At 37.5% G+C, this 25,400-nt stretch overlaps 1 protein-coding gene across 1 annotated transcript in view; it reads left to right on the top strand.

Annotated features, from left to right (window-relative positions):
• Positions 1-25,400, top strand: part of LOC101442617 (S-adenosyl-L-methionine-dependent tRNA 4-demethylwyosine synthase TYW1) — a 207,021-nt gene that overhangs the window by 77,366 nt on the left and 104,255 nt on the right. Inside the window, exons 12-13 of the mRNA XM_004460697.3 lie at positions 1,952-2,129; positions 13,725-13,860. Coding sequence (XP_004460754.1) covers positions 1,952-2,129; positions 13,725-13,860 — 314 coding nt within the window. The remainder of the gene's footprint in view (positions 1-1,951; positions 2,130-13,724; positions 13,861-25,400) is intronic.

Raw genomic sequence — 25,400 nt, 5'->3', positions numbered from 1 at the left:
TCCCCCATATCCATTATACCCAAGACTTCCTTACTCTGTCTCAGTTGATGGCAACTCTTTAATTTACTCAGCCCCAAAATTTGGTGGATATCATCGACACCTCTTTTTCTCTCATTCCCTACACCCAATCCACTAGAAATGCCAGTTAGGTTTACCTTCAAAAGGGAGCCAGCTGAGGACTCCTTCATGCCTCCTCCACCGTCACCACCTTGGTCCAAGCCACCGTCATTTCCTGCTTAGATTACATAATAGCATCCTGGCAGGTTAGCCTCTGTCCTTGCCCCTTTGTTCTCATTGTAGCACCAAAATGATCCGTTTAAAGTGAACATTAGACTCTGCCACTCTTCCACTATAAGCCCCGCAGCGGCATACATTCTACTCGGATTCCTCGAACATGCCAGCGTGCTTCCACCTTAAGGCTCATGCTCTGCTCTTTCCTCTGCCAGGAATGCTTTCCTACTCTATTCACTTGGCCCACTCCCTCATCTCCTGCAAGTCAGAGCTCACTTTTTCAACGTGGCTTCTTTTTGCTCTTGCTACTGCCAGTCTACTTTTCTTTAACACATGCTTATAACCTTCTAATGTGCTATAGAAACACATTTTCTATGTGGTATCCATTAGCTGCACACAGCTGTTTAAATTAGTGAAAATGAAATTTAAAAAATTTGGTTCCTCAGTCATGTTAGCCACATTTCAAGTGTTTAGGAGTCACATGTGGACCGTGGCTACCGTGTTAGCACACAGAGAGAACCTTCCCTTTGCTGCAGAAAGTTGTTTTGGACAGCTCTGCTGTAGAACTTGCCTGTTATGTTTGATGTTTATTCTGTCTTTCACATTTGCTAGAATGTAAGCTTTACAAAGGCAGGGTCTTCGTTTTATTTACTGACAGATTACAAGCACCCAGAACAGTGCTTGTCACATAGTAGGTGATCTATAATAGGTGATGAATAAAATTTGTTGAATTGAATGGAATTACTATTTCATTTAAGTAGTTAAAATAATTTTATTTGTATTTCAATTCTCAAATCACTGTTACTAATAAAAGTATTTGCTGCTAACATTTTTTTTTCATTTATTAATGCTTATGTGCTGAGCTTCACATTGCACCAAGTATTTTATGTAAATTATTTGACAATTCTTTTAATAGCCATATATGCATGCATATACACATACACATATATGCATATATGTGTGTGTGTGTATTCTCCATTGTATAGAGGAGGAGATGACCTTGGAGAGGGTATGGGCTTAACCAAGGGCATAAAACTAGTTCAATGGTAGAGCCACAGTTTGAACCCACAACATCTGACTCCCAGTGGCAAGCACGTAGTCAATGTGCATTCATTCCACTTCCTGAACTTTAGGTTAATGTGAGAATTCAGGTTAACTCCATCCTTCCCCTCCTCTGGTCAAGGGATCATTGAAGTTAATACCATTTTTTTTACTTCAGTCACTAGAAAAATAGGAAATTTTATGCTTATTGCTGAGTTGTCTTGGCAACACACTGAGTTAAGGATCAAGTTTTATTAAAACCTTGACTCATGTGAGTTAATGTCTCATTATTTCAATAACCTAAAAATTTATTCATCAAAAAAGCTGACATGAAATACATTCTTAGAATTGCAGTTAGATAGTTATGGAAGAAGATATCTCTCACTCGTAGGCTTTTCTCGTTTTAGCCTGTATTACTAAGGTTGTAGGTTGATTTGATCTCTTGGGTATTTGCTTGTACCTGGCTTATTTCCAAGTAGATTGTGTGTGTGTGTGTAAATATATGTTGAAATTAGTAGTAAAAACGAAGAAGAGATTGCTGCCTGATCTTTCTGATTTAAGAATTCAAATTCTTTTCTCTGGGTCTCATTCTGTATTCTTTGATTGGTATCAAAAATGAATTTTCCCTCTAAAAACCAGAGAATCATCTTAGCTTGTTCCTTTTCACTGTGTTCTCCAGGAGTACCGGGTGTCAAAGCAGAACGCTTTGAAGAAGGAATGACAGTAAAACACTGTGCTTTGTCCCTTGTGGGAGAACCAATAATGTACCCAGAAATCAACAGACTTTTGAAGCTACTCCACCAGTGTAAAATCTCCAGCTTCCTGGTCACAAATGCACAGTTCCCCATGGAAATCAGGTGAGTAGTCCAGCCTATTGAAATATGCTGCTTGAATCTGTGTTTGAAAAAGTAAGCCTACTATGTATTTATTCAAAAAGGACTTACTGAATACTTACATACAAATGTTGGGCTTTTAGGGACAGAGATAGTCCTACTCATCATGGTCTGTTTTGTTAGGGAGGATAACATGGGTAAAAAGAATGAGGCAGAGATAAACTGATAGGGGGATGCAAAAAAGAATTTTTCCAGGTAGAGAAAGCAGGGTAATATTAATACTTCTTAGAGAAGGCATCATTTAATTTGTATCATAAAATATGGCAGGGATCGGTCTGTGGGGAGGTAGGAAATATTTTTTTAACAAAAGAACTTCACAAAGACATGGAGTTAGGGTGTTTGAGATTGTGCTTTAGGCCTTAGGGAAATGCCAGTCAAAACCACAGTGAGTACTTCAACACTGAGGAGGTTGGCTGTAATCAAAAAGTCAGATAATGACAAAGGAAGATGTGGAGAAATTGGAACCTTTGCATATTGTTGATAGAAGATAAAATGCTTTAGTTACTTTGGAAAACAGTTTTGCAATTTCTCAAACATTAAAGTTAGAGTTATATGACCCAGCAATTCCATTCCAAGTCTATACCCAAGAGATAGAAACATGCATCTACACAAAAATTTGTATACAAATGTTCATAGCAGCATTATTCATAGAGTCAAAAAATAAAAATAACCCAAATGTCCATCATCAATGGATGATTGTGTAAACAAAATGTGGGTATATCCATACAATGGATTATTCAGCCATTAAAAGAAAGTAAGTACTGATACATGTTGCAACATGAAAATATTATGTTTTGTGAAAGAAGCCTCATACAAAAGGCCAGATAATACATGATTCCATTTCTATGAAATGTCCAGAATATTTCATTCTCAGTATGTATTTTTAATAGTTTCTTAATTTCCAATATGATACCAAAAAAAAGTACTTAATAAAATTTCTTTCCATGTAAAAACTATTTGCAAACTAGGTGTAGAAGTAAACTTAGGAGTATTTGCAAAAATCTTGTGGTCAAATTATATTAACGGTCAAATATTTAAATCTTTATGTCTTTTCAAAATTGTAATGGAGAGAACAGCCAAGGCAATAAGACAAAGTAAAGAAATTAAAGGATCCTAGGATGAGAAAGGAATATGGAGTGTCATTGCACATATGATTGTATGTTTAGAATATCAGAAAGAATCTCAAAAAAATTATTAGAATTAATAAGTGGGTTTGTTGAAGTTGTTGAAAGAGGGTTGACAAAATCAATTGTGTGTATAAGAAATTTTTCAATGTTACAATCTAAAATAAGTCATCAGTTTCTTATGTAAGTGTATTGAATACTTAAGATATATATATACACAAGAAGCCAGGAAGCATTATTGAGAGAAAATAAAGGTTTTTATTTATGCTGTTCAATAAGGCAGCCATTAGTCACATTAAATTAAATTCATTTTACTTAAAATTACATTTAAAATTCAATTCCTCAGTACTAACTACATTTCGAGTACTTAATAGCTACCTGTGACTGGTGACTACCATATTGGACAGCATAGATACAGAATATTTCTATAATTGCAGAAATTTATGTTGTATGGTATTAGTCTTAATAAATGGTAGGGATATATAATGCTTTTGGCTTGGAAGACTCAATAGGGTAGAGATGTCACCTTCCCTTATTTTGTAAATTCAGTGGATTCCCAATCAAAATCCCACGACTTTTGTGTAGTCTTTCTTTATTTGTTGCCTTGTGGAATTTGGAGAGTTAATTCCAAGATTTTTATGTAGAAAGGTAAACCTCCAAAAGAAGAATATGGTGGAAAGATTTAATCAGGCCTATATAAAGAGTTATTATAGGGAAGCGGATTTGGCTCAATGGATAGAGCATCCACCTACCACATGGGAGGTCCAGGGTTCAAATCCAGGGCCTCCTGACCTGTGTGGTGAGCTGGCCCACATGCAGTGCTGATGTGCTCAAGGAGGACTGTGTCACGCTGGGGTGTCCCCCCTGCGTAGGGGAGCCAGGTGCAAGGAGTGCACCCAGTAAGGGGAAGCTGTCCTGTGCAAAAAAATTGCAGCCTGCCCAGGAGTGGTGCTGCACACACGGAAAGCTGATGCAGCAAGATGATGCACCAAAAAGAGACACAGATTCCCAGTGCCGCTGATAAGAATACAAGTGACACAGAAGAACACACAGCAAATGGACACAGAGAGCACACACCTGGTGGAGGGGGATGGGGAGGGGAGAGAAATAGAAATTTAAGAAAGAGCGTTGTTATAAAGCTACATTAGTTAAGACATTAGATATTTGTATACATATGCAAAATGATCAGTGGAACAGAAAAGCAAATGCAGAGGACTGTTAGTTTATAAAAAAAATTTATACTGAGGAACATTGGGAAAGGACAATAAAATAAATTGTGTTGGTTCAATTGGATCTTTTTTTTTTTAAGATTTATTTTTTTAAAAAATTTATTTCTCTCTCCCTCCCCCCCCCAGTTGTCTGCTCTCTGCGTCCATTCGCTGTGTGCTCCTCTGTGACTGCTTCCATCCTTATCGGCGGCACTGGGAATCTGTGTCTCTTTTTGTTGTGTCATCTTGTGCCAGCTCTCCGTGTGTACAGCGCCACTCCTGGGCAGGCTGCACTTTCTTTTGTGCTGGGCGGCTCTCTTTATGGGGTGCACTCTTTGCGCTTAGGGTTCCCCTACCGGGGGGAAACTCCCTGCGCGCATCAGCACCGCACATGGGCCAGCTCCACATGGGTCAAGGAGGCCCAGGGTTTGAACCGGGGACCTCCCATGTAGTAGGTGGATGCCCTATCCATTGGGCCAAGGCTGCTTCCCTCAACTGGATCTTTATACAGAAAAAATTGATTTTTGACCCATCTATCATATCACACACAAAAATGAATGCCAGGTTGATTTTAAATCTAAAGTAAAAGTGAAAACAATAAAACTTCCAGAAGATAACTTTGGAAATATAAGTTTGGGGAAAGAAATATCACAACTAGTTACAAAAAGTACTGACCCTGAAGGAAAAGATTGATATACTGGACTGCAGTCATACTAAGAAATTGTGTTCATCTAAGGACACCATTAAGTGCACAAAAAGCAAGAAACAGTAGAAGATACGTGTATCAAATATAACCCAAAGAGGACTTGTTTTGAGATTATGTAAAGAAATACAAATCAAAAAGAAAAAGAGAACTATCCCAGTGGATGAATGGAGTTGTATGGTCCCTCTTGGGGGAGGTGGGGGGGGTGCGTATTTTATTAATATAATCTTCTAGTGGAGTAAAGTGGGTTTTGGGATGTTGTTCAGAGGTGATTTTCTCTCCCAGTTGAGAATCAATTTATGGTGAGCCTTTGATGCTATGGGAGTTTTATAGCTCTCAGGCTTATTACAATACATAGAGCTAGCAGCCACAGTCCTGTATTCTCCTGCCCTTGGAGATTTCAAGTGTAATCCATTCTTATTAGTCTTGCTTGGAGGCGGGGAACAGGATTGTATTATCTTTTAATATTTTTTTTTTGTCAAATTGGTGAATATATGTTTTATGGCTCTGGAAATGAAAATACATGGAGACCCAAGTTCTTTCTAGGCATATTTTGTCATTTTGCACTTTTTATGATAACGCCTTACATGGCTTGAGAATGTCTGAGATCTTTCTCAATACAGTCAGAACCAATGCATAATTGGTTCTCTAAGTCAAATTTGCAGAAGGCTCTTAAATGAATGGTAGTAAACACCTTAAGCTTTGAGGTAATAATCTGAATCTGTCAGTTCCTCTAAGATATAGAATGGCTATCAGCTTTTCCTTAGACATTTACAAAGTTAACATCAACTTTGACCCTTTTTATCCTGTATTCCCATCTGGAGTATTGAGTTAAAAATCCATTAGGAACTTTAGATTTATCTTTCATTCCTCTCTCTTCATCAACTTCCTCATGGTTCAGAGGATTTAGGGGATTCTCTCTCCACATTGCTATTTAAGTCATAATTTCTCCTTTTCCCCATGATCATATAAAAGGAACAAAGAGAACAGAAAAACAATTCTGCAAACTCAGTTTTCCGTGAAAGTAGGAGAGATAATATCTGGAGATTTCATAATTCATTAATGTAAGGACTACCCAAAGCAGCTGAGATCAGATAGTACCCACAGGAGAAGAGGCAAAAAGAATTGTAAATTGCTGGTGGGCAGTGGGAGGGCAGTGACAATATCTCAAAAAGTATCAACAAGAAATACCTTTTCTAAAAGTATGGAGCCTTAACTTTAAGTCTAAAGTTACACTCTCTGAGTTTATCACAAGTATAAGAACCTGGGTAAGAGGTACTGGCTACAGCGACCCTATTGGATCTTATTCGATTTAGAGAAACAGGAGGCAGTGCTGCACAAAAAAATTGTGTGGACAAGCCTTATTTGTAGGAAGCTGTCTTTCGTTATGGCAGCACAGAAGGAATGAGTTTTTAGGTTGGTAAATGCTAGAAGTCAAACTTGGGACAAGCACTCTATCACCCTACCACCTATAGGATCCTGTAACTGGTCTATGAAAATCAAACTGATTAAATGATGAATTATCTAAAAAGGACTGACCCAAAGTACAAAACCTGGTAGAGAAGCAAGGCATACTCCATCAGTCAAGGTCCAACTGGGAGACAGAAGCCACATAGTAATTTCCACTGGGAGAGTTTAATCTAAAGAATTAATAATAGGGCATTGGAATGACAGTAAATTGGCTAGTGAGCGTTAAAGAGAATTCTGAAGAATACTGGAATAGAAGATACAAGGAGCAGGCACAATCCCTAGGGCTGAAGTGCCCAATGAAGGGGCTTCCTATACCTTGTTGGAAAAGGTACAGCTGTGGCTTACTGGATGGCGTAGAAAACACTGACCTGCCTCGCTAGTGGGAAGTGCTGGAAATTTGCCTTCTGGGGCACCATTGTGGGCCCCTGGGTGCTGCTGGAACCAAGAACTGGAGAAGAGAGCTCTATGCAAGCCCAGTACTGAGAGGACTGTGCTGCTGTGAAAGTTGAGCCCTGGAGGAAACCCTGTGAGGGCAGGTAGATTTGCAGAGTCTGAGAGTCAAGAATTTGCTTGATGGCAGAGTAAATGCGTGGCCTGGGGTGCACACTGTTCACAAGTTTGGAAACTCTGGCAAGGTGGTTTGCCAGGCCAGGGCTGTTAGTTCACTGAGGGACTTCGCACTGGTGGGCAAAGAGCCACTGGATGACCCCACATCCACATGCCCCTGACAGAACCATGCAACAAAGCAGTGAAATATACCAGCCCCCAAACCAGGTTGAGAAACCCCTTCCTCCTACAGTGTCTCCCCAGTGGCCCTTACCACAAAACTGAGCATCATACTCTTTGCAAGTAGAAGTGTTTTAAAGAGTTCAGTCCAGTACCATAGAGCAAATACTGCAGGGTGAATGTGGAGCTGAGAGGCAATAAAAGGATATCTGACACATGTCAAGAGATAAAGAATGGTTTTCTGAAATTGTTGCCATGAAATAGGATGAAAATTGTGGCCAAATACTTTACCATGAATTAAGAAAAAAAAATTCATGACCAAATTGCTATTATGAACGTAGAATGCAGTGGAGAAAGGAAATCGGGGAGGGGATGGTGAAACAACATGAGATAAATGTCAGCTGGAAAACCAGGAAAGAAGTAGAAATGAATATTTGCACTTAAAAAGGAGAATAAATACTACAAAAATGAAAGAAGAGATTAGGAAAACTAAAATGAAACAATTTTTAAAAGAGAATTTTAAAAGATTAGAGAGAAATTAATAGTTACACAATTTGGGTAGTCATTAATGCAATTCATCAGATACTTCTGACACTCAGTCTCCTGAGCAGTCATTTAGATTGCTTTTTCCCATGCCCTGAAGAAATTTTTGACATGGCCATGTGATTTGCTTTGTCTAGTTAAATGTGAATGGAAATCATGTTGTCACCTCTGGGTGTAAACTGAAAGAGTTGGTATAAAATTTTACATATTCCCTTTCTCTCTCAGCAGTCTTGGAAGTTCAGCAGTAGACCTTCCTGCAGCCTTGGTACCTCAAACAGAATACCCAGTGCAACCACAATAGAAGTGCAGCATAAATGATTAGTAAATAATTTATGGTTTTAAGCTTCTGAGATTTGGCCATCCTGACTGATAAAAAAGGTAGATCAAGGAGATTTAATATATGTATAATTGGATTTCCTGAAGAGGAAAATGGTGTAACAGTATAGATATTTAAAGATATAACGGGTTTTCCTGACCTGAGAAAAAACTTGAAATTTACTTATTAAAAAGAGCATACTGTGTGCCACACCAGCCAGCACGGAGACATATCCTAGTAAGTTTATAGTATTAAAGATGATGAAAGAATCCATTGGGTAGCCAGGTAAGAAGAAAAAAATCTGTCTAACTTCAGATTTTTCTCCAAAACAAAATTCAGTCCTGGAAAGGGTGGAGTAATACATTGTGTTAGTCTCCTGGGGCTACCCAACAAAGTACCATAACCAAATGGTTTAAAACAACAGAAATGTATTGTCTCACAGTTCTGGAAGTTAGCAGTCCAAAACCAAGTGTTGGCAGGGCCATCTTCCTCTGAAATTTGTGGGGGAGACTCTTTGCCTCTTCTTAGCTTTTGTGGTTGCTGGCAGTCCTCCGTGTCCCTTGGCTGCAGCTGCAGCACTTTCATTCTCATCTCTTGTCACGTGGCCATCTTCTCTCTGTTTCCATCTGTGTCTCTTCTTCCCTTCTTCTTGGGACACCAGTGCAACAACCCTATTTCCAAATAAGATCACGTGCTGGGGTACTGGGGATTAGGGCCTCAACATACCTTTTTTGGCGAGATTACAGTCAAGGGAAAATATGTGGAATATATTTTATATTTAGAGTCATTTTATAGCATGCAAGAACTTGGTTATATTGTTCCCATGACTGCTTCTTCAGGAAAATAGTAGGGAACAAATTTTAGCCAGATAAGGCATGGCCAAGAAAACTATGGCAAAAGGATTTATGATGAGCATTGAAAAGGCTATAGAACTAAGATGAAAACAGTTGTGGCTGCTGGGTGACAGAACATAAGGTGAATGCTGTATCAGCTGACAGCATTGAAATAATTCAAATTAAAAGCAGATGGGGGAGTGGGAGAGAAGTAGAAGTTAGAATGTGTTCACTAAGTACTTTTTCTTTAATAATTGGGAGTGAAAGGATATAATTTAAGGTTGACCACCCCCCACTTAAAAAAAGTAATAAACACATATGCATATATAACAGTACAAAGATAGATCCTAAGAGAGACAATATTAATGACTAAAATTGAGTGGTATAAGAGGAGGCATTCTTTTTTTTTTGTATCAGTGCCTATAGTGGGGAACTAAAAGATATTATCTAAAGAAAGAGTGTACATGTATAATTAAAAATATAACCAAAGGAGCAAAAATACAAACCTCCCCAAATATCAGAATAGCACACATAAGAAAACAAAGATAGTAGACCATATAATGAAAATACTCACATTAAGAGAAATGCAAATTAAAACTACATGATACTCTTTTCTACTCAGCAGACTTATATGACTCCAAAACTTTGATAACACTTGTTTGCAAGGCTATGGGGACGTATACTTCATGTCTTGTTGATGGAAGAGTAAATTGGTATAACTTCAATGGAGGACAGTTATACCAGTCTCCCCTAATTGTAAATGCTTATAATGTTTGATCCATCAATCTACCTTTGGAACTTTACCCTGCAGATATACTTGCACATGAGCAAAATGACATGCCAAAAGTTTAATAATTGTAGTGTGCCTGAAAGACTGAAAATAGCCACAGGGTCAACCAATAGTGGATTGGTTTAATAAATTTCAATGTATTCATACAATGTCATACTATGCAGTCGTTAAAAAAAAAGCAAAGCAAAAAAAAAAAAGTATTTATGTATTGATACAAAGGATTTCTAACATGTATAGTCCACAATCTCATCCTTTGTGCCCAAAAGTGTTTCAGAATTTTAGAAGTTAATACAGTGCATATACTTATTTTATGTGACCTCTCTAGCTATGTAACATCATGTAAGTAGTTCTGCAACAAAGTGTATCTTAAGTGGAAAAATAAAGATTGTAAACAACCTATGGCAAATCAGGTTTTATACCCAAAGTTTGACTCCAAACTTAGAAAAACAAGCTTTTGGTTTTTAAAGCTTTTTGGATTTTGGAATTACAGATAGGGGTTGGTAGATTGGTAATGAATAGAAAAAAAAGCAAGTTGCAGAACAACCTGGGCATTGTGTTCCCTTTACCCTCTAATCCATCCTTCAAAGCCATTTTACTTCCTAAAGCACTGACATGATGCATCACTGTCTGTTTAAGTGTCAAGCAAGCCAAACTAAACCTTCTTGGAGGACATGAGGACAGGACATAAGCTCCTCCTCCTCCATCATTATCATCATCATCATCATCATCATCATCATCATCATTCTAAGTTATTTAGCCTGATCTGATAGTCCCAAATTGTCTCAGAGATTCTGATTTTAATAATGTCAGATGTTTGGGTCAGTTATTCTTTGTCTAAAAGTAGCTTCAAACTTACTATATACTTGATTACTTCCAAGGAATCTTTCTCAGGAGGTAGAATTATGCCTAATCATCTCTACAGGAAGAAAAAAGGGAGAGAGATTTATGTTTAGTTTCTATGCATTTGTATATATGGACATTCTTAACTCAGCATGGGAGCCCCATGTGCAAGGAGTGTGCCCCGTAAGGGAGCCGCCCAGCGCGAAAGAAGGTGCAGCCTGCCTAGGAATGGCGCTGCACACACGGAGAGCTGATACAAGATGACGCAACAAGAAACGAAACACAGATTCCGGTGCTGCTGACAACAATAGAAGCGGACAAAGAAGATGCAGCAAATAGACACAGAGAACAGACAACCAGGGTGGGGGGTGAAGGGGAGAGAAATAAATAAATAAATAAATCTTAAAAAAAAAAAAGATTCATTGTGTGTTTTCAGTGGAGATTGGGCTTCTCCACTGGAAGAAGTGGCTTCTCCACGCCAGTGGTTGTATAGCTTAAGTATTGTCCCTTTAAATTGTTCTTATCGGCAATGGTAAGCAGTCATTACAGCTAGAAAGCCAAAAAGTTTGTGAGTTTCTCAGACACAGAAATGATCATTATAATTTTAAGAATGCAGCATTTTCTTGATTTTTGTGAACTACAACAATGCTATTGCTGTGTGGAAAGGAGACAGGTAAATTATCATTGTGGGTGCTTTCCTGCCTGTCCTGAATGTAGAGGACAGTGCTAGGCAGAAATTATATTCCCGCGGCTCTGATCATTTCTCCAAGGTTTTTTTTTTTTTTTTTTTTTTAAAGATTTATTTATTTATTTAATTTCCCCCCTTCCCCTGGTTGTCTGTTCTTGGTGTCTATTTGCTGCGTCTTGTTTCTTTGTCCGCTTCTGTTGTCGTCAGCGGCACGGGAAGTGTGGGCGGCGCCATTCCTCGGCAGGCTGCTCTTTCTTTTCACGCTGGGCGGCTTTTCCTCACGGGCGCACTCCTTGCGCGTGGGGCTCCCCCACGCGGGGGACACCCTTGCGTGGCACGGCACTCCTTGCGCTCATCAGCACTGCGCATGGCCAGCTCCACACCGGTCAAGGAGGCCCGGGGTTTGAACCGCGGACCTCCCATGCGGTAGACGGACGTCCTAACCACTGGGCCAAAGTCCGTTTTCCTCTCCAAGGTTTTTAATGTGTTTTTGAGCCCCTTCAGAATGAGGTCTATAATTTGTAGGAACCTTTCCTTTCCTCCCCTGTTCCCTGTTAACTTCCTTGATTGTAGCACCTCGAACCTTTCATATAAACTGTCCAGAGCTTCCTATTTTTTTTTTTTTTTTTTTGTAAATGATAGAGGTTTGTAAAATAACCCTGGCCTTTGGAATTTACTGTTCATAATCTTAAGTGGTTATGGTGGCATAGTCAAAAGGTCAGGCCTGTTTCCATTTTGCATCAGGCAGCTTTATGATAAAGTCCTGTAAGTACTAGATGATGGTAGCCAGCAGTACCTATTAAGGAATGCTGCCCCTACAGCTTGCTGCTGTTTTACATTTTTGGTAACTGATGCACTTTGCATGAGTTTTTGCACAGTATTGAACTTCTAAGTATTTCCTTTGTACTTGCATATGGCAGAGGGCTAACGGACATGAGAGTCTGCTGCTATTTTAATTGCCTTTTCCTTAACTTTGGTCATAGCTTCTCCACTTTTAATAACTTTGTATTTAGACCCTTCTTTCTCATTCTTTTCCTGTGTCACTAAGCCAGATTACTGCATGCATTTGCTTTAGCTACATTCCCTTAAATATTCAGTCAGCTGAACTCAACAAGATCAACTGAAAGTATCTTTAAGTATCTGCCTGTTTGGCCAGATAAAAAGAAAAATATGGTTCCTACCCTTTACGATCTTATGGTCAAAGAATTGTAAGGCTGATAACTGAGCAATATCAAAAGTGTGTAAACCACTGAATTGTCTACTTTAAAATGGTGAATTTTATGGCATGTGAATTATAGCTCATTTTTTAAAAGTACATATATTTTAAGCAAAATGCAAAAGTAACATTCTAGAAGTAAATGCAAATTGTGGAATAGTTATAGAAAATCAATAATGGGAGGATTTGGTAAGAAAGTTGTTAAGGGGAAATTTTTATCTTCTCTAGTTATCTTTAAATGCATTCAATGAAGAGAATGAATTATGAGATCCATTTGAAGAGAAAAGAGTAGATGGTTTGGAAAAAGTACAATCTAGTCTTAAAATCTAACACAGGAAATCTGGTTTAGATAGGAGTAGAATTATGAAATGAGTCAGTGAATTTGAAACAAGTGGAGAATGAATGGTGTAACCTCATGGAAATTTACTAAAAGGCAAGGAAAATTAAGAATCTGCAGCATACACTTTTCTCTGGGTGAAGCCCCTGTGTAGGAGCTTGGTTGCCATTGTCCTAGCTCTGCATTGCTTAAAGCTCCCTGAGCAGGTCTGTGCTTGCCCACACAAGGCTTGACTTGAGTAACACTCAGAGCCCCAGGTGAGGCATGGATGCATTTTGTGCCCTTGGGTTATTTCCATTCCTAAGAAAACTTCATTAGTTCCTGATGGCTGGTACCCCATCAGCACAGGCCCCACTGCATGGTTATGAGGTTTCAAGTGGGTGAGTCTTGAGTGGCAGAGTTTATGGGGAAATTGAAGTCAAAGAGGACCTTCTACTTGTTCTGGGCCAATGCTGAGACCTAAAGTTAGATCCTGCTTTAGTTTATTTTCCATTGAAACCTAGTGTTTGAAGAGGGATTGGTATTAAATAATTAAGGGTTTTCCATTTATTAGGGATGGTGTGTAGCCTTTTAAAAAATAGCCAAAGGACATCCCATTTTATCACATTGTTAAGATCATTGCTTTTGTTTTCTGGGAGAAATCGAAGCCTCTGTACTCAGTAAAACGTTTAATCACCACATCTATTAAAGATCCCACATTTTGCATCATGAAAAGCCTGGCGTAGGCATAATTTTTTATTTTTATTTTTTTTTAACATTACCAAGGAACCTCAATCCAGTTACCCAGCTATATGTCAGTGTGGATGCTAGCACCAAAGAGAGCCTGAAGAAAATCGACCGCCCACTCTTCAAGGATTTCTGGCAAAGATTCCTCGACAGTTTAAAAGCTTTGGCAGCAAAGGTAAAGAATTATGACATCTTTAGAAAGAAAGGCAGAGAGAACTATTTTTCCTCTTTTCTCTCTTAAAATGTAAAAAGACTAGATGAAATCTTAAACCTTAAACTTTTTTTCAGTTCCCACATTTATTTTTTAATACATGTTTATTGCGTTCCTTTTAAGTTTGTAACGCTATGCCTGATATATATTATTTGCCCTTAATGCATTTAAGGAGAGAGATACATAACTACCAAAGTTAATTAATAATACATGGTTAAGTAGCAGCACAGAGCAACACTGGAAGAGGTGCCAGCAAATAGTGTATGTTGAAATATGAAGTGTGAATTTTCTTAAATTTCTAAAACCAAATTTCCTATTCGATTAAGTAACTCAACCTTAGTGTGTCTGAATTTAATGTCTTTTTCTGCACACATTTGCCACTTCTTGTGTGTTCTCACTTTGGCGTACTTACCTTCCTTCCTGTTCCTTTAGCCGTAAAGTAACTTTCCAGGTTTGTTTTTTTTCCCAGTAACCCTGCATCTCAATAGTTGGTAAATTCTCTTCTACCTGTATTTCTCTTTAGTCCTTTCCCCTTTTCTAGGCTCTTCAATTTGGCCCCATCATCTTTTGCTTAGATTATTTATGGTGTTTACTTCCAAACTAATCTCCTTCCTTTAACTTTCTTACTTTCCTAAGCAGTTCTTTATGCTCTACCACCAAAGGGGTCGTGCTAACCCCTGGTGGTTCCTGAATGTGACTGATGATCAGTATCACCAGGAGAGCTTGAAAAAATACAATTTCCTGCTCCTGGTGGGGTCTGAGAAACATTCTAGGAGACCTTTGATGTGCAGCCAGATTTGGGGATAACTGTCCCAGAAAGCTTCCCCTTCTCTCCTTTGCCCAACACTTTGCCATTCCTAATCCGTCACATTTAGGTTACAAATTTTATTTGTACATTTTCAGCTTCAATGTTCACTACTTTCCTCCAAGAATGCTGTACTTCACTTTTGCTTACATCTTCTGAGTCTTTGATTATATTCTGCTTGTATCCTGGAATGTCCTTTCCTTCCATTCTTTAACTTATAGAAATTCTATGCAACTTTCAGGACTCAGCTTCATTATTACCTTTACTGTGAAGGCTTTTTCATTTGCAATTAATAGTGTCTTTCTCCCTCTCTGACTTTTATATCTATAATAACACTTGGTTTATTGTGCTTTATCCTCACTTCACTATCCTCACCTGGATTCCTTACTCATCTCTGAATTCTGCACAATGTCTAGCACAGCACGTTTTATGGTATTTCATAAATGTTTGTTAAAAAAAATAAAGTAGTGGAAACTCAACAGAGGTCTTAGTGTCAGATATACTATATGCATTTTCTTGACTGTTCAGCTGATTAAATCTTTTTTTTTTTTTTTTTTTTTTTACTATTTTATGCTTGAGGTGTTACATCAATGCCTATTTTGGTGATTAACACTGACATTGTTTAAGAAATACAAAATAGATATTACTTTGGTTTCTGAGTTCTCTTGGATCGTGAAGTTAGCAGGCGAGGCACTTCTTGGGTTCCTAAAATCTTTTTTGTCTCTGGTCTTCCTTTTCTTCCATATCACCTGGACTTGTTGCTGAGACAGGAGAAACATAGCACAGAAATCAGATTGCAGTCAGCTAGGAGTAAACAACAGGAACTGGCGATACCAAAGACACCTGAGATTGTTATCTAGGCTGTATTCTGAGTCAAAGAGTAGAAGACGAGATGTCTGCATTAAAAGAATGGCTTAATAGCTTACTTTTTCTGTTTTGGCCAAAATTTTCCACAGAATGAATTCTTATCTTGAAGCTGTAACTTTTAGATATCCAATTCAATTGTAGTTATTCTGGATTGACTCATTAATATTACTGCAATAACTTAGAATTCTATAATATTTTCTAACCCATGGGCATCTTATATATAATGTCATTATTGTGCATCTTTAATTCTAGTTGACAAAGTTTTCTGGGACTAATTATTTTAACTAGCTGCCCACAGACTAGGGGAATTGCTTTCTAAGCTTTTTTGTGTGTGGTTACCTGCACATACAACATAAAACTTGTCATTTTAACCATTTTTAAGCATAAAATTCAGTGGCATTAATTACTTTATCACTCGAAACAGAAACTCCATGTCCATTAAGCCATAATTCTCTCTATAACCCCTACCCCTCAGTCCCTGGTAACCTCTAATCTGCTTTTTGTCTCTATCAATTTACTTATTCTACATATTTTATATATGTGGAATCATATAATATATTTTCTTTTGTATCTGGTTTATTTCATTTAGCATAATGTTTTCAAGACTCATCCATCTCATAGCATGCATCAGTACTTCATTTCTTTTTATGGTTGAATAATATTCTATTGTATGGATATACCACATTTTGTTTATCCATTTATTCATCTGTTGATGGACTTTTGGGTTTTTTCCATCTTTTTCTAAGCATTTTGTAGCATTTAGAGTTTATGTTTCTCATTCTCGAGTGCTGTTTATGTTGTCATTTAAGAAAGAATATCTGTGGCAGGAAGCTGCTCTTAAAAAGTTTTCCTTAAACTAACTCTTAACTTAACCAGCCTAAACTAACACTCAGGCTATGTTATTTCCTTCTCAGTATCTGATATTGGTATAGTAGATGCTATCAAGGAAAGTTTGTTTTACTGCTGTTTAATTCTCAAAAGTAAAACATGTATGTTGTAGCAGTACTTATTAGCTAGGGTCACACATGTTATTGATATAATCTCATACCATTTGAGGTTTTAAATAAAAGTGCTATTTCAGATATTTTAATTAGAACATCCATACTGTTACTTTCTGGTTTTTGTTTTGGCTTTTAGTCTACCTGAGCAAGGAAAGACATTTGAAGAGAGAGAATTTCTTTAACTTTATAAACAAAAGATATTTGATTTGTCCCAAGGTGTTCAGCCTATTTCTTAATTATTGCCACCCAAGTAGAAGTTGGTAGAGCAGGCTTTTCTTTTACCCTTGGCGAGTGTAAGGTATATGCTTCCAAATCTTTATCCTTTGTCAAAATGTTTCTTTTCAAATATGAAGAGAGAAATATATTGGTACTTGAATATGTGGGACTAAAAAACAATTCCATCAAGAAAATACATCAAAAAAATGTGTTAGCTTCAGTTTCCAATGACAGCAGCTACTTGTCAAAGAGTTCTTTTTTTCAAAAGAAATCCATCTTCCCCAAGATATTACTGCCTGCCATTGGCAGTAGACTTTTATGAGCAATGTGACCAGATGTGTTTCTTTTGGCACATCATTGTGCCACACTCAAGATCCAGTAGGAAATTTAAGTATTTAACCCTTTTCCATTTTTAAACAACACTGGTGTATACTTCAGACCTCATAATTAACAAGTAAAAAGACAAAAATATTTCCGTGCGTTACACAGTTTTGAATGTCAAAAATGGAACATTAGCACTCTTTCTTGGCTGACCTGGCAGTGTTATTTGTTCCATTTTTAAGGAGAACTTATTTTACGTTAATTGAGACAGCTCTGTATCTTATGTATTAAATAAATGAGTGTATGTATGTGACCCACAATTTGTAGATTAAAAAACAAACATTTAATATTTGACTTTCTAATCTCTGATTACAAAAATATTCTATGCTGATTATGGAAATTCTGGGGGAACTAGAGAGAAATACAAAGAAGCACCACACAGGGTAGTGATTCTCTCCAGCTTGGGTTCAATGATATTTTACCCTGTTCTGCTTGACTGCAAGGATATTCTGGTTTCAGCCACTTTGGAAATCAGGCCAAGACTGCTGTGCTTGAGTTATCAGTTGTGTTTTACTTTCAGCAAGCTGGTTAGTTCCCCTCCTTCTTAGGACATTTCCTAGTAAATAGATCTCCTCCAGACCTGACCTTTGCTTTTGTGTGTTTTAGGTAAAGAAGAATGTCTTGCATCTTAGATTCATGTTGAGGTAATGTCTAGTGGATAATTGGTGATATGGGTTGGGCGTTCACAGGAGTGTTGGAGGATGACTATATAGATGTGGAAGTCATCTCTTGCTGAAGGCAAGGGAGTAGATGGAAATATCCAAGAAGCGTCTAAAGAGGACCAAAGAAGGAACCTTAGGGAACACAAATTTTGAAGCTGTTGAGATGAGCATGTAGACAGTGAGTCTGAGAAGAATTTGCTAAAGGTCTGGGTTCAGTTCCTTGATTGATTCCTTACAATCAAGGAAACAGTGTTTTCAGAAAGATATTATAGGGATGGTCAAGGTGGTTTTGTTAAAAAGAGGCACAATGCAGTGTTTTTTTATAAAAGCCATTGTTTGGTGCATTGCGGAATGAATGGGAAGTGGACAATAATTTATGTGGGGAATATTTATCTTTTTGAACCATAAGCAATAATATTATTTGATGAAGAAACATGTTCTTTTATCAGCTTAGAAAATTACATAAGCATATGTATTTGCTAAAAATCTATTAGAAAATAAATATTACCATAATGAAGAAAATAAAATGACTCATGCTCCAGAAATTCAAAGATAAACACTCCTACAATATTGCTGTGTATCTTCCAGAGTTTTTTATGCATGTGTACTATATAAATGTGTGTGTATTTTACTTATAAAAATGAGATCATATTGTACATATTTTTCTTTTTTAAATTAATTTATTAAAATATATCACCCACACACAAACATACATAAACAATAAGTGCATAATAATAGTTGTGAACTTACAAAACAAACATATATAACACCGTACAAGACCCTCATAACTCACCCTACCACTAACACCTTGCATTGTTGTTAAATCTTTTTAACTAATGATTAAGGAGCATTGTCAAAATATTACTACTAACCAAAGTATTTTTCCCCCAACCCTCCCTATTTTTACTATCTTTATATCATTTATGTATGAACATACAGAATCAATTAAGCGTATAGTAAAAGTTATGACCTTACAAAGCAAACATGCATAACATCATACAGGGGTCCCATACATCAACCCTCCACCAACACCTTGCATTATCATGAGATGTTTGTTACAAATTATGGAAGAATATTGTCAAAATCTTACTACTAATCATAGTCTTTATCATATATTTGATGTGTTTTTCCTGCAACCCACCCTATTATTATTTTTTTAAGTGTATTTTTTTATGACAAGTTGGAAACTTGTAAAAACAATAATGTGCATTTGCACAATTACCAAACAACACTCTTCTCTCAACACACCACACTGGTGGAACATTTGGTACAGATAATATCCTCTGATTGTTACCATGTCCATAGTGTACATTTGACTCACATTTTCCATACTGCCTCATTATCAACATAGTACATCTTTCTCATAGATGCTAGAATATTATATTATTACTGCTAACCGCAGTGCATAGGTCACTCCAGTTGTAATTTTCCCATGCATTCCCAACACCCTGCAGTAATGTTGTATGTTTGCTCAAGCTCACAAAAGACACTATTGCCTCTGTACCATCAACCACAATTCTCATCCACCTCTTGGTTTACTGTGCTAATTAGTTCCTAGATTATTCTCCAGTATTATGTCAATTGGCATTTATATCCCTAGACTACCATTTTCAGCCACATTCTCATTTATTAACTAGCTGTTACTATTTGTTACCATCCTATACATTTCCACACTTTTACAGTGAAACTAATTAAAACCTCTGTATACATTAAACATCAGTAGGCCATCTCAGTCCTCCTCTTATCTCCTTTAAGAATTCACCACCTACCACAAGGTCTTGAAGATATTTTCCTACAATTTCTTCTAGAAGTTTTATGGTTCTTGCTTTTATTTTTAATTGTTTTATCCATTTTGAGTTAATTTTTGGATAAGTTGTGAGATAGGGGTCCTCTTTCCTTCTTTCAGCTGTGGATATCCAGTTCTTTCAGCACCATTTGGTTGAATGGACTGTTCTGCCCAAATTGAGTGGGTTTGACAGGCTAGTCACAAATCACTTGACCATACATAAGAGGGTTGTTTCTGAACCATCAATTTGGTTCCATTGGTCTGTGTGTCTGTCTTTATGATAGTGCCATGCTGTTTTTACCACTGTAGCTAGGTAATATGATTTAAAGTCTGGAGATGAGGATTTGCTTTTCTTTTTTATGATGTTTCTGGCTATGCAGGACCCCTTACCCTTCCAAATAAATTTGATAATCTTGTTCTCAATTTTTAAAAAAATGCTGGTGGAATTTTTATCAGGGTTGCGTTGAATCAGTATATCAATTTGAGTAGAATTGACATCTTAATGATATTTAGTCTTCCAATCCATGAGTATGGAATGTTCTTCCAGTTATTTAGGCCTTTTAAAATTTCTTTTAACATGAGTTGCAGATTTCTGAATACAAGTGCTTTACCTAGATGGTTAAGTTTATTCCTTTCTATTTGAGTTTTATCTGTCATATTTTATTTTTACCACTCTTTTGACACTTTGTTACTTTTATTGATATACTCTTCATTTCTAGACTCTCTTCCAAGCTTCTCTCTCCTGTCTTTTCTTTTCAGGCTCTAGCACACCCTTTCTTATTTCCTGAAAATCTGGTCCCTTGCTTAGACATTCTCTCAGTTTCTGTTTATCTGTGAATATTCTAATCTCACCCTCATTTTTGAAAAAGCCGTGCTAGATATAAGATTCTTGGCTGGAAGTTTTTCTCTTATAGTATCTTAAATATATCAGACCACTGTCTTCTTGCCTCCATGGTTTCTGGTGAGAAATCAGCACTTAATCTTATTGGGAACCCCTTATATGTTATGCATTGCTTTTCTCTTGCTGTTCTTAGAATTCTCTCTTTGTCTTTTGCATTTGACATTCTGATTAGTATGTGTCTTGGAGTTGGTCTATTCGGATTTTTTTGGATGAAAGTACGTTGTGCTTCTTGGGCATGGATATCTGTGTTCTTCAATAGGTTTGGGAAATTTTCTACCATTATTTCTTCAAATATTCCTTCTGACCCTTTTCCTTTCTCTTCTCCTTCTGGGATACCCATGACACGTATGTTTGCATGCCTTTTGCTGTCATTTAGTTCCCTGAGACCTCGTTCAATTTTTTCCATTCTTTTGTTCATCTGTTCTTTTGTATGTTCACTTTCAGAGGCCATTTCTTCAAGCTCATCATACTTTTTTTCTGCCTCCTCAAATCTGCAATTATGTGATTTTAATTTTTTAAAAATTTCATTTATTGTACCTTTCATTCCCATATGATCTGCTGTTTTTCTATGTATGCTTTCAAATTCTTCTTTGTGCTCATCTAGTGTCTTCTTAATATCCTTAATCTCTTTAGCCATCTCATTGAATTTATTAAGGCAATTTGTTAGAACAACTATGATTAGTTGTCTCAACTCCTTTATGTCATCTGGAGGCTCATCTTGTTCCTTTAACTGGGCCATAGCTTCCTGTTTCTTGGTGTTGATTGTAATTTTTTGTTGGTGTCTTGGCATATGGCTTACTTTAGCTATTCTGGGTGTACTTTTTCGCTTTAGGACTTCCTGCCCTTTCTCCCTTGCTGGTTGTAGTAGGAGCCAAGGATTTAACTGGTACTATAAGCTGTGGAGGCTCAAGCTGACCTCATTGTCCCAGGGACCAATGAAGCTTCTCCCAACTTTCTCCTTTGCCAGAGTTGTGAAGAGAGTCACAGCTGTGTGGAATAATCCAAGTCGTGCAGCCTAGACTCTAGTTGTCCAGAGAGACTGATGAAGCTTCATGCCCCTTTCTCCCCTGCCTGGGGTGGGGATGGAGCTGCAGGTGTGGGCAGCAATCTATGCAGTGCAGGTCCTAGAGGACTGCAGTTGTCCCAGTAGACTTCAGATTACTCAGCTTGTGCCAGCCAAAGGTACCCACAATTACCTGGATAGGCTGGTGCAGGGCCAACCATCCTCCTCCCTGCCAGAGGTGGGGCTGATGCTTAGGCTGGGGCTGCAGGCCGATCTGGGTGAAAGAAACCGGTTTCTACAATCACTGTGATTTTAGATCAACTGGGCTTCCACTCGGGCTGGGGACAGAGTAAAATGGCAGCCACTGGCCTCTTTCCTACTTGGACAGATTCACACCCCAGCTATTCCTAGGGTTATTCCTTAGCTATCGGAGTCTACCAGTCAGTAGCTGAAATTGGCAGCCAACCATCTCCTCCTCCTCCCCTGGTTTTGGGAAATGGAGCTTCCAAATCCAGCCACAGAACAGCTCCTGGGGCAGCTTGCACTGCCAGAGTAGAACAATCGCAGGCCTCCATGGCTTGGCCGGTAATTTCCCAGAGTGGTTGGCGCAGGTCCCCGCAGCTTCCTCCCTGCCAGAGGTGGCACCGGGGCCTGGGCTAGAGCTTCAATCTAACCTGGATGGAAGGAAGCCAGTCCCCACCAGCACTGGGATTTTCAGTCTACCCCACTTCCCTCGTGCCAGGTGTGGAGTTAAGATGGTGGCTCCCAGCCTCTTTCTGACTTGGACAGGCTCAAACTTTAGCTGTTCTTAGGCTTATACTTTAGCCCGCTGAATTTACTCATTAGTAGCTGAAGTTGGTGCCCAACTGTCTTTTCTTCCCCGTTTTGGGGAAGTAGAGCTTTCAATTCCAGCAGCCGAACAGCTCTTGAGGGGGCTTGTGCCTCCAGTGGAGGATGGGCACCAGCCTCCGGGGCGTGGAATAGGAGTCTTCTCTGCAGATGGGCAGTCTCCTCCTTTCATTCCTTCAAGGATGTTGCAGGATGCCCTTATGGCCTCCTGAAGTCCCAAACAGGTGCTTCAACTAGGTCCAGATAGCTCTGGTGTTTATTAACTGCCCTGTAGCAGGCACTGACTCTAGGAGCTCCTTATTCTGCCTCCATCTTGCTGGTTGTCCCCATCATTCATTGATTTTTATCTTTATAATGTAATATATCATAAATTATTTAGTGATTCTACTATTGATGGGCAGTGAAGCAAAACTGTGAAGCAAAACTTCACAGTTTTGGCTATTGCAAGTAATCTGTGGACGTTTTTATATATGTTTTTGATGCATATATATGTGCATTACTGTTGGGTATACATGTTGAATGGAATTGCTGTATTATAAGGTAAGTGAATGTTCTGCTTTGGTAGATAACAAACTAATTTTACCAATTTACACTTCCACCAACAGTGTATGAGAGGGGCCATCCTCACCAAGACTTGGTGTTGTCTTTTTTTTTAAACAATTTTATTGGTACATATTAATAAAGCATACAGTTCATCCAAAGTACACAATCAGTGGTATTTGGTTTAATCACATAGTTGTACAGTCATCACTTCAATCATTATTAGAGTGTTTTTGTTATTTCTATAATAATAAACAGAAAAATAAAAAAATAAACAAGGAAATTCTTCATCTCTCAATATCTCTTTGTTTCCCTGCTGTACATAGCTGCTATTTCAGGCTGTTCTTGCAAAATTATTTATTTATTAAAGCTATTTTATTGAGATATATTTACATACCATATGATCTGTCCACATTTTTTCTTTTTTAATTTAGCTTTTCTGGTTTTTGTGCCATGATGTTCTGCTGTGGCTTTAGGTTGCATTTTTCCAATGATGAGTAACTTTCATGTTGAGTACCTTTTTAGATGCTTTTGGTTGTTTCGGATATCCTTTTTATGTGAATTGTATGTTCAAATATTTTGTCTATTTTTGTTTTCTTTTTTATTGGTTTGTAGATATTTAAAAATATATTGGATACAAGTTTTTTGTTAGACACATGTATTGAAGATATCTTCTCCCAGACTATTTTTACTTAATATCTTTTGATACTCAGTAGTTCTTCATTTTAATAAAGTCCCATTTAGCAATTTTTAAAAAATTTATGGTTTTTGCTTCTTATAACCTGTTTATGAAATCTTTGCCTGCCCTAAGGCATGAGGGCATTTTCTTTTTTCTTCTAAACTTCCATTACTTTTTCTTTCACATTTAGGTCTATGAACCATCTCACATTAATTTTTTATGGGGGGGGGTCAAGGTTAATTTTAAATTTTCAAATGAATGATTCATCTTATTTTGCCCTGATTTAATGAGCCACCTTTATTATATTCTGAAATGTATGGAGGTGCATTCCAAGATGATGCTATTTGTATTGCTCTTTAAATTTTTTTCCCATTAACAATGCCTCATATACATCTTTCTACAGTAGTAAATATAACACTATAGTACTGATTTTATTTTCTGGATAATATTTTGTCATATAGATATAACAATTCAACTTAAAGGCCTTGTCCAGCTTTCTTTGACTACCTCCTCTTCCTCTCCAAATCTCTATTCAGCAGTTACAAGTGAATGGTGCCTTGTGTTTCTTTTGCCACTCCAGCACAGCACTTACCACAAATGGTTGTTATTGTTTAGTTAATTGCCCTTTTTCTGAAAGGCCTTGGAGGGACAGCACAGTGTATGTCATTGCTGAGTTCACTCACTATTGTATCCCTAGCTCTTAGCAAAGTGACTGACAAACAATTGGCACGTGATAAACACTTGCTGTATGAGCAGATTGTATGTGCCAACTCCTCAACTGATGTGTTTTTAGTTGCTTTCCAACAACCTGCCTTGTGTAGTAGTTGGGAGCTTGGAGTCTGAAACAAGACTTTGCAGGTTTGACTTGTGACTCTACCGCTTCTTGGCTGTGTAACATGGGCCAAGGGACTTAGCTGTCTTATTTGATAAAAGGCATTAATAACAGTACCTACCTCACAGGGTCTAGACAGAAACAACTAAAAGCATCTTGTGGGGAAGGAGATGTAGGGTATGGGTACTTGTATTTGAATTTTAAAATTAATGCCTTCTATTACCATTTTTGTGATTATGATTAAATATTTTAGACATATAAAAAGATACTTTGAATACCAATATAACAACATCTAGTAGTTATATTAAGAAATGAATTTCCTAAATTCATTTGCAGTCCCTGTGGATCTCTTTCCTTTCATATTTCCTTCCCTCTCCTTCAGAGGTAGTGAGTGTCCTGTATTTGTTGTTTATCATTCCATGCTTTTTTATACTCCATTCTATATAAGTAACTCTGTAAACAACAAAGTATATTGTTTTAAAACTTTATAAAATTTTATTTATACTTTATACTTATATAAAAAGTATGAAGTATAACTTCATATTTTATGCATCCTTCTGCAACTTGTTTAATGTTACGTTTGTGAGATTTATTCCTGTTGGTGCATTTAGTTTTTGAGACATTTTAACTGCTATGTCATGTAGCATTCATCCTATAAATATTCCACAATGTATTATTATTTTCCTGTGAATGGACATTTGTGTTCCCAAGTTTTCTTTAATTATTACCAACAACTCTGCAATGAACATGATTGAGAACCTCCGTGTGTACCCAGGTGCAATCCTTCCTTTAGGGTTCCTACCTAGATTTGGAAATTGCTGGATCACAGGATATGCACATCTTCAACTTGACTGGGTTTTGTCAAAGTAATCTCCTCAGTGGTTATACTTTGGGGACTGGTGTGTTAGAGTTTCTATTCCTCATGAATACTTGTTATTATCAGGCTTTTTAGGTTTTGCCTGTCTGATGGCTGTGGATTGAT

This window comes from Dasypus novemcinctus, chromosome 23, assembly GCF_030445035.2.
Source record: "Dasypus novemcinctus isolate mDasNov1 chromosome 23, mDasNov1.1.hap2, whole genome shotgun sequence".
NCBI lineage: Eukaryota > Metazoa > Chordata > Mammalia > Cingulata > Dasypodidae > Dasypus > Dasypus novemcinctus.
The sequence above is the reverse complement of the archived record's forward strand: the minus strand, read 5'-3'. Positions and strand labels throughout refer to the sequence as shown.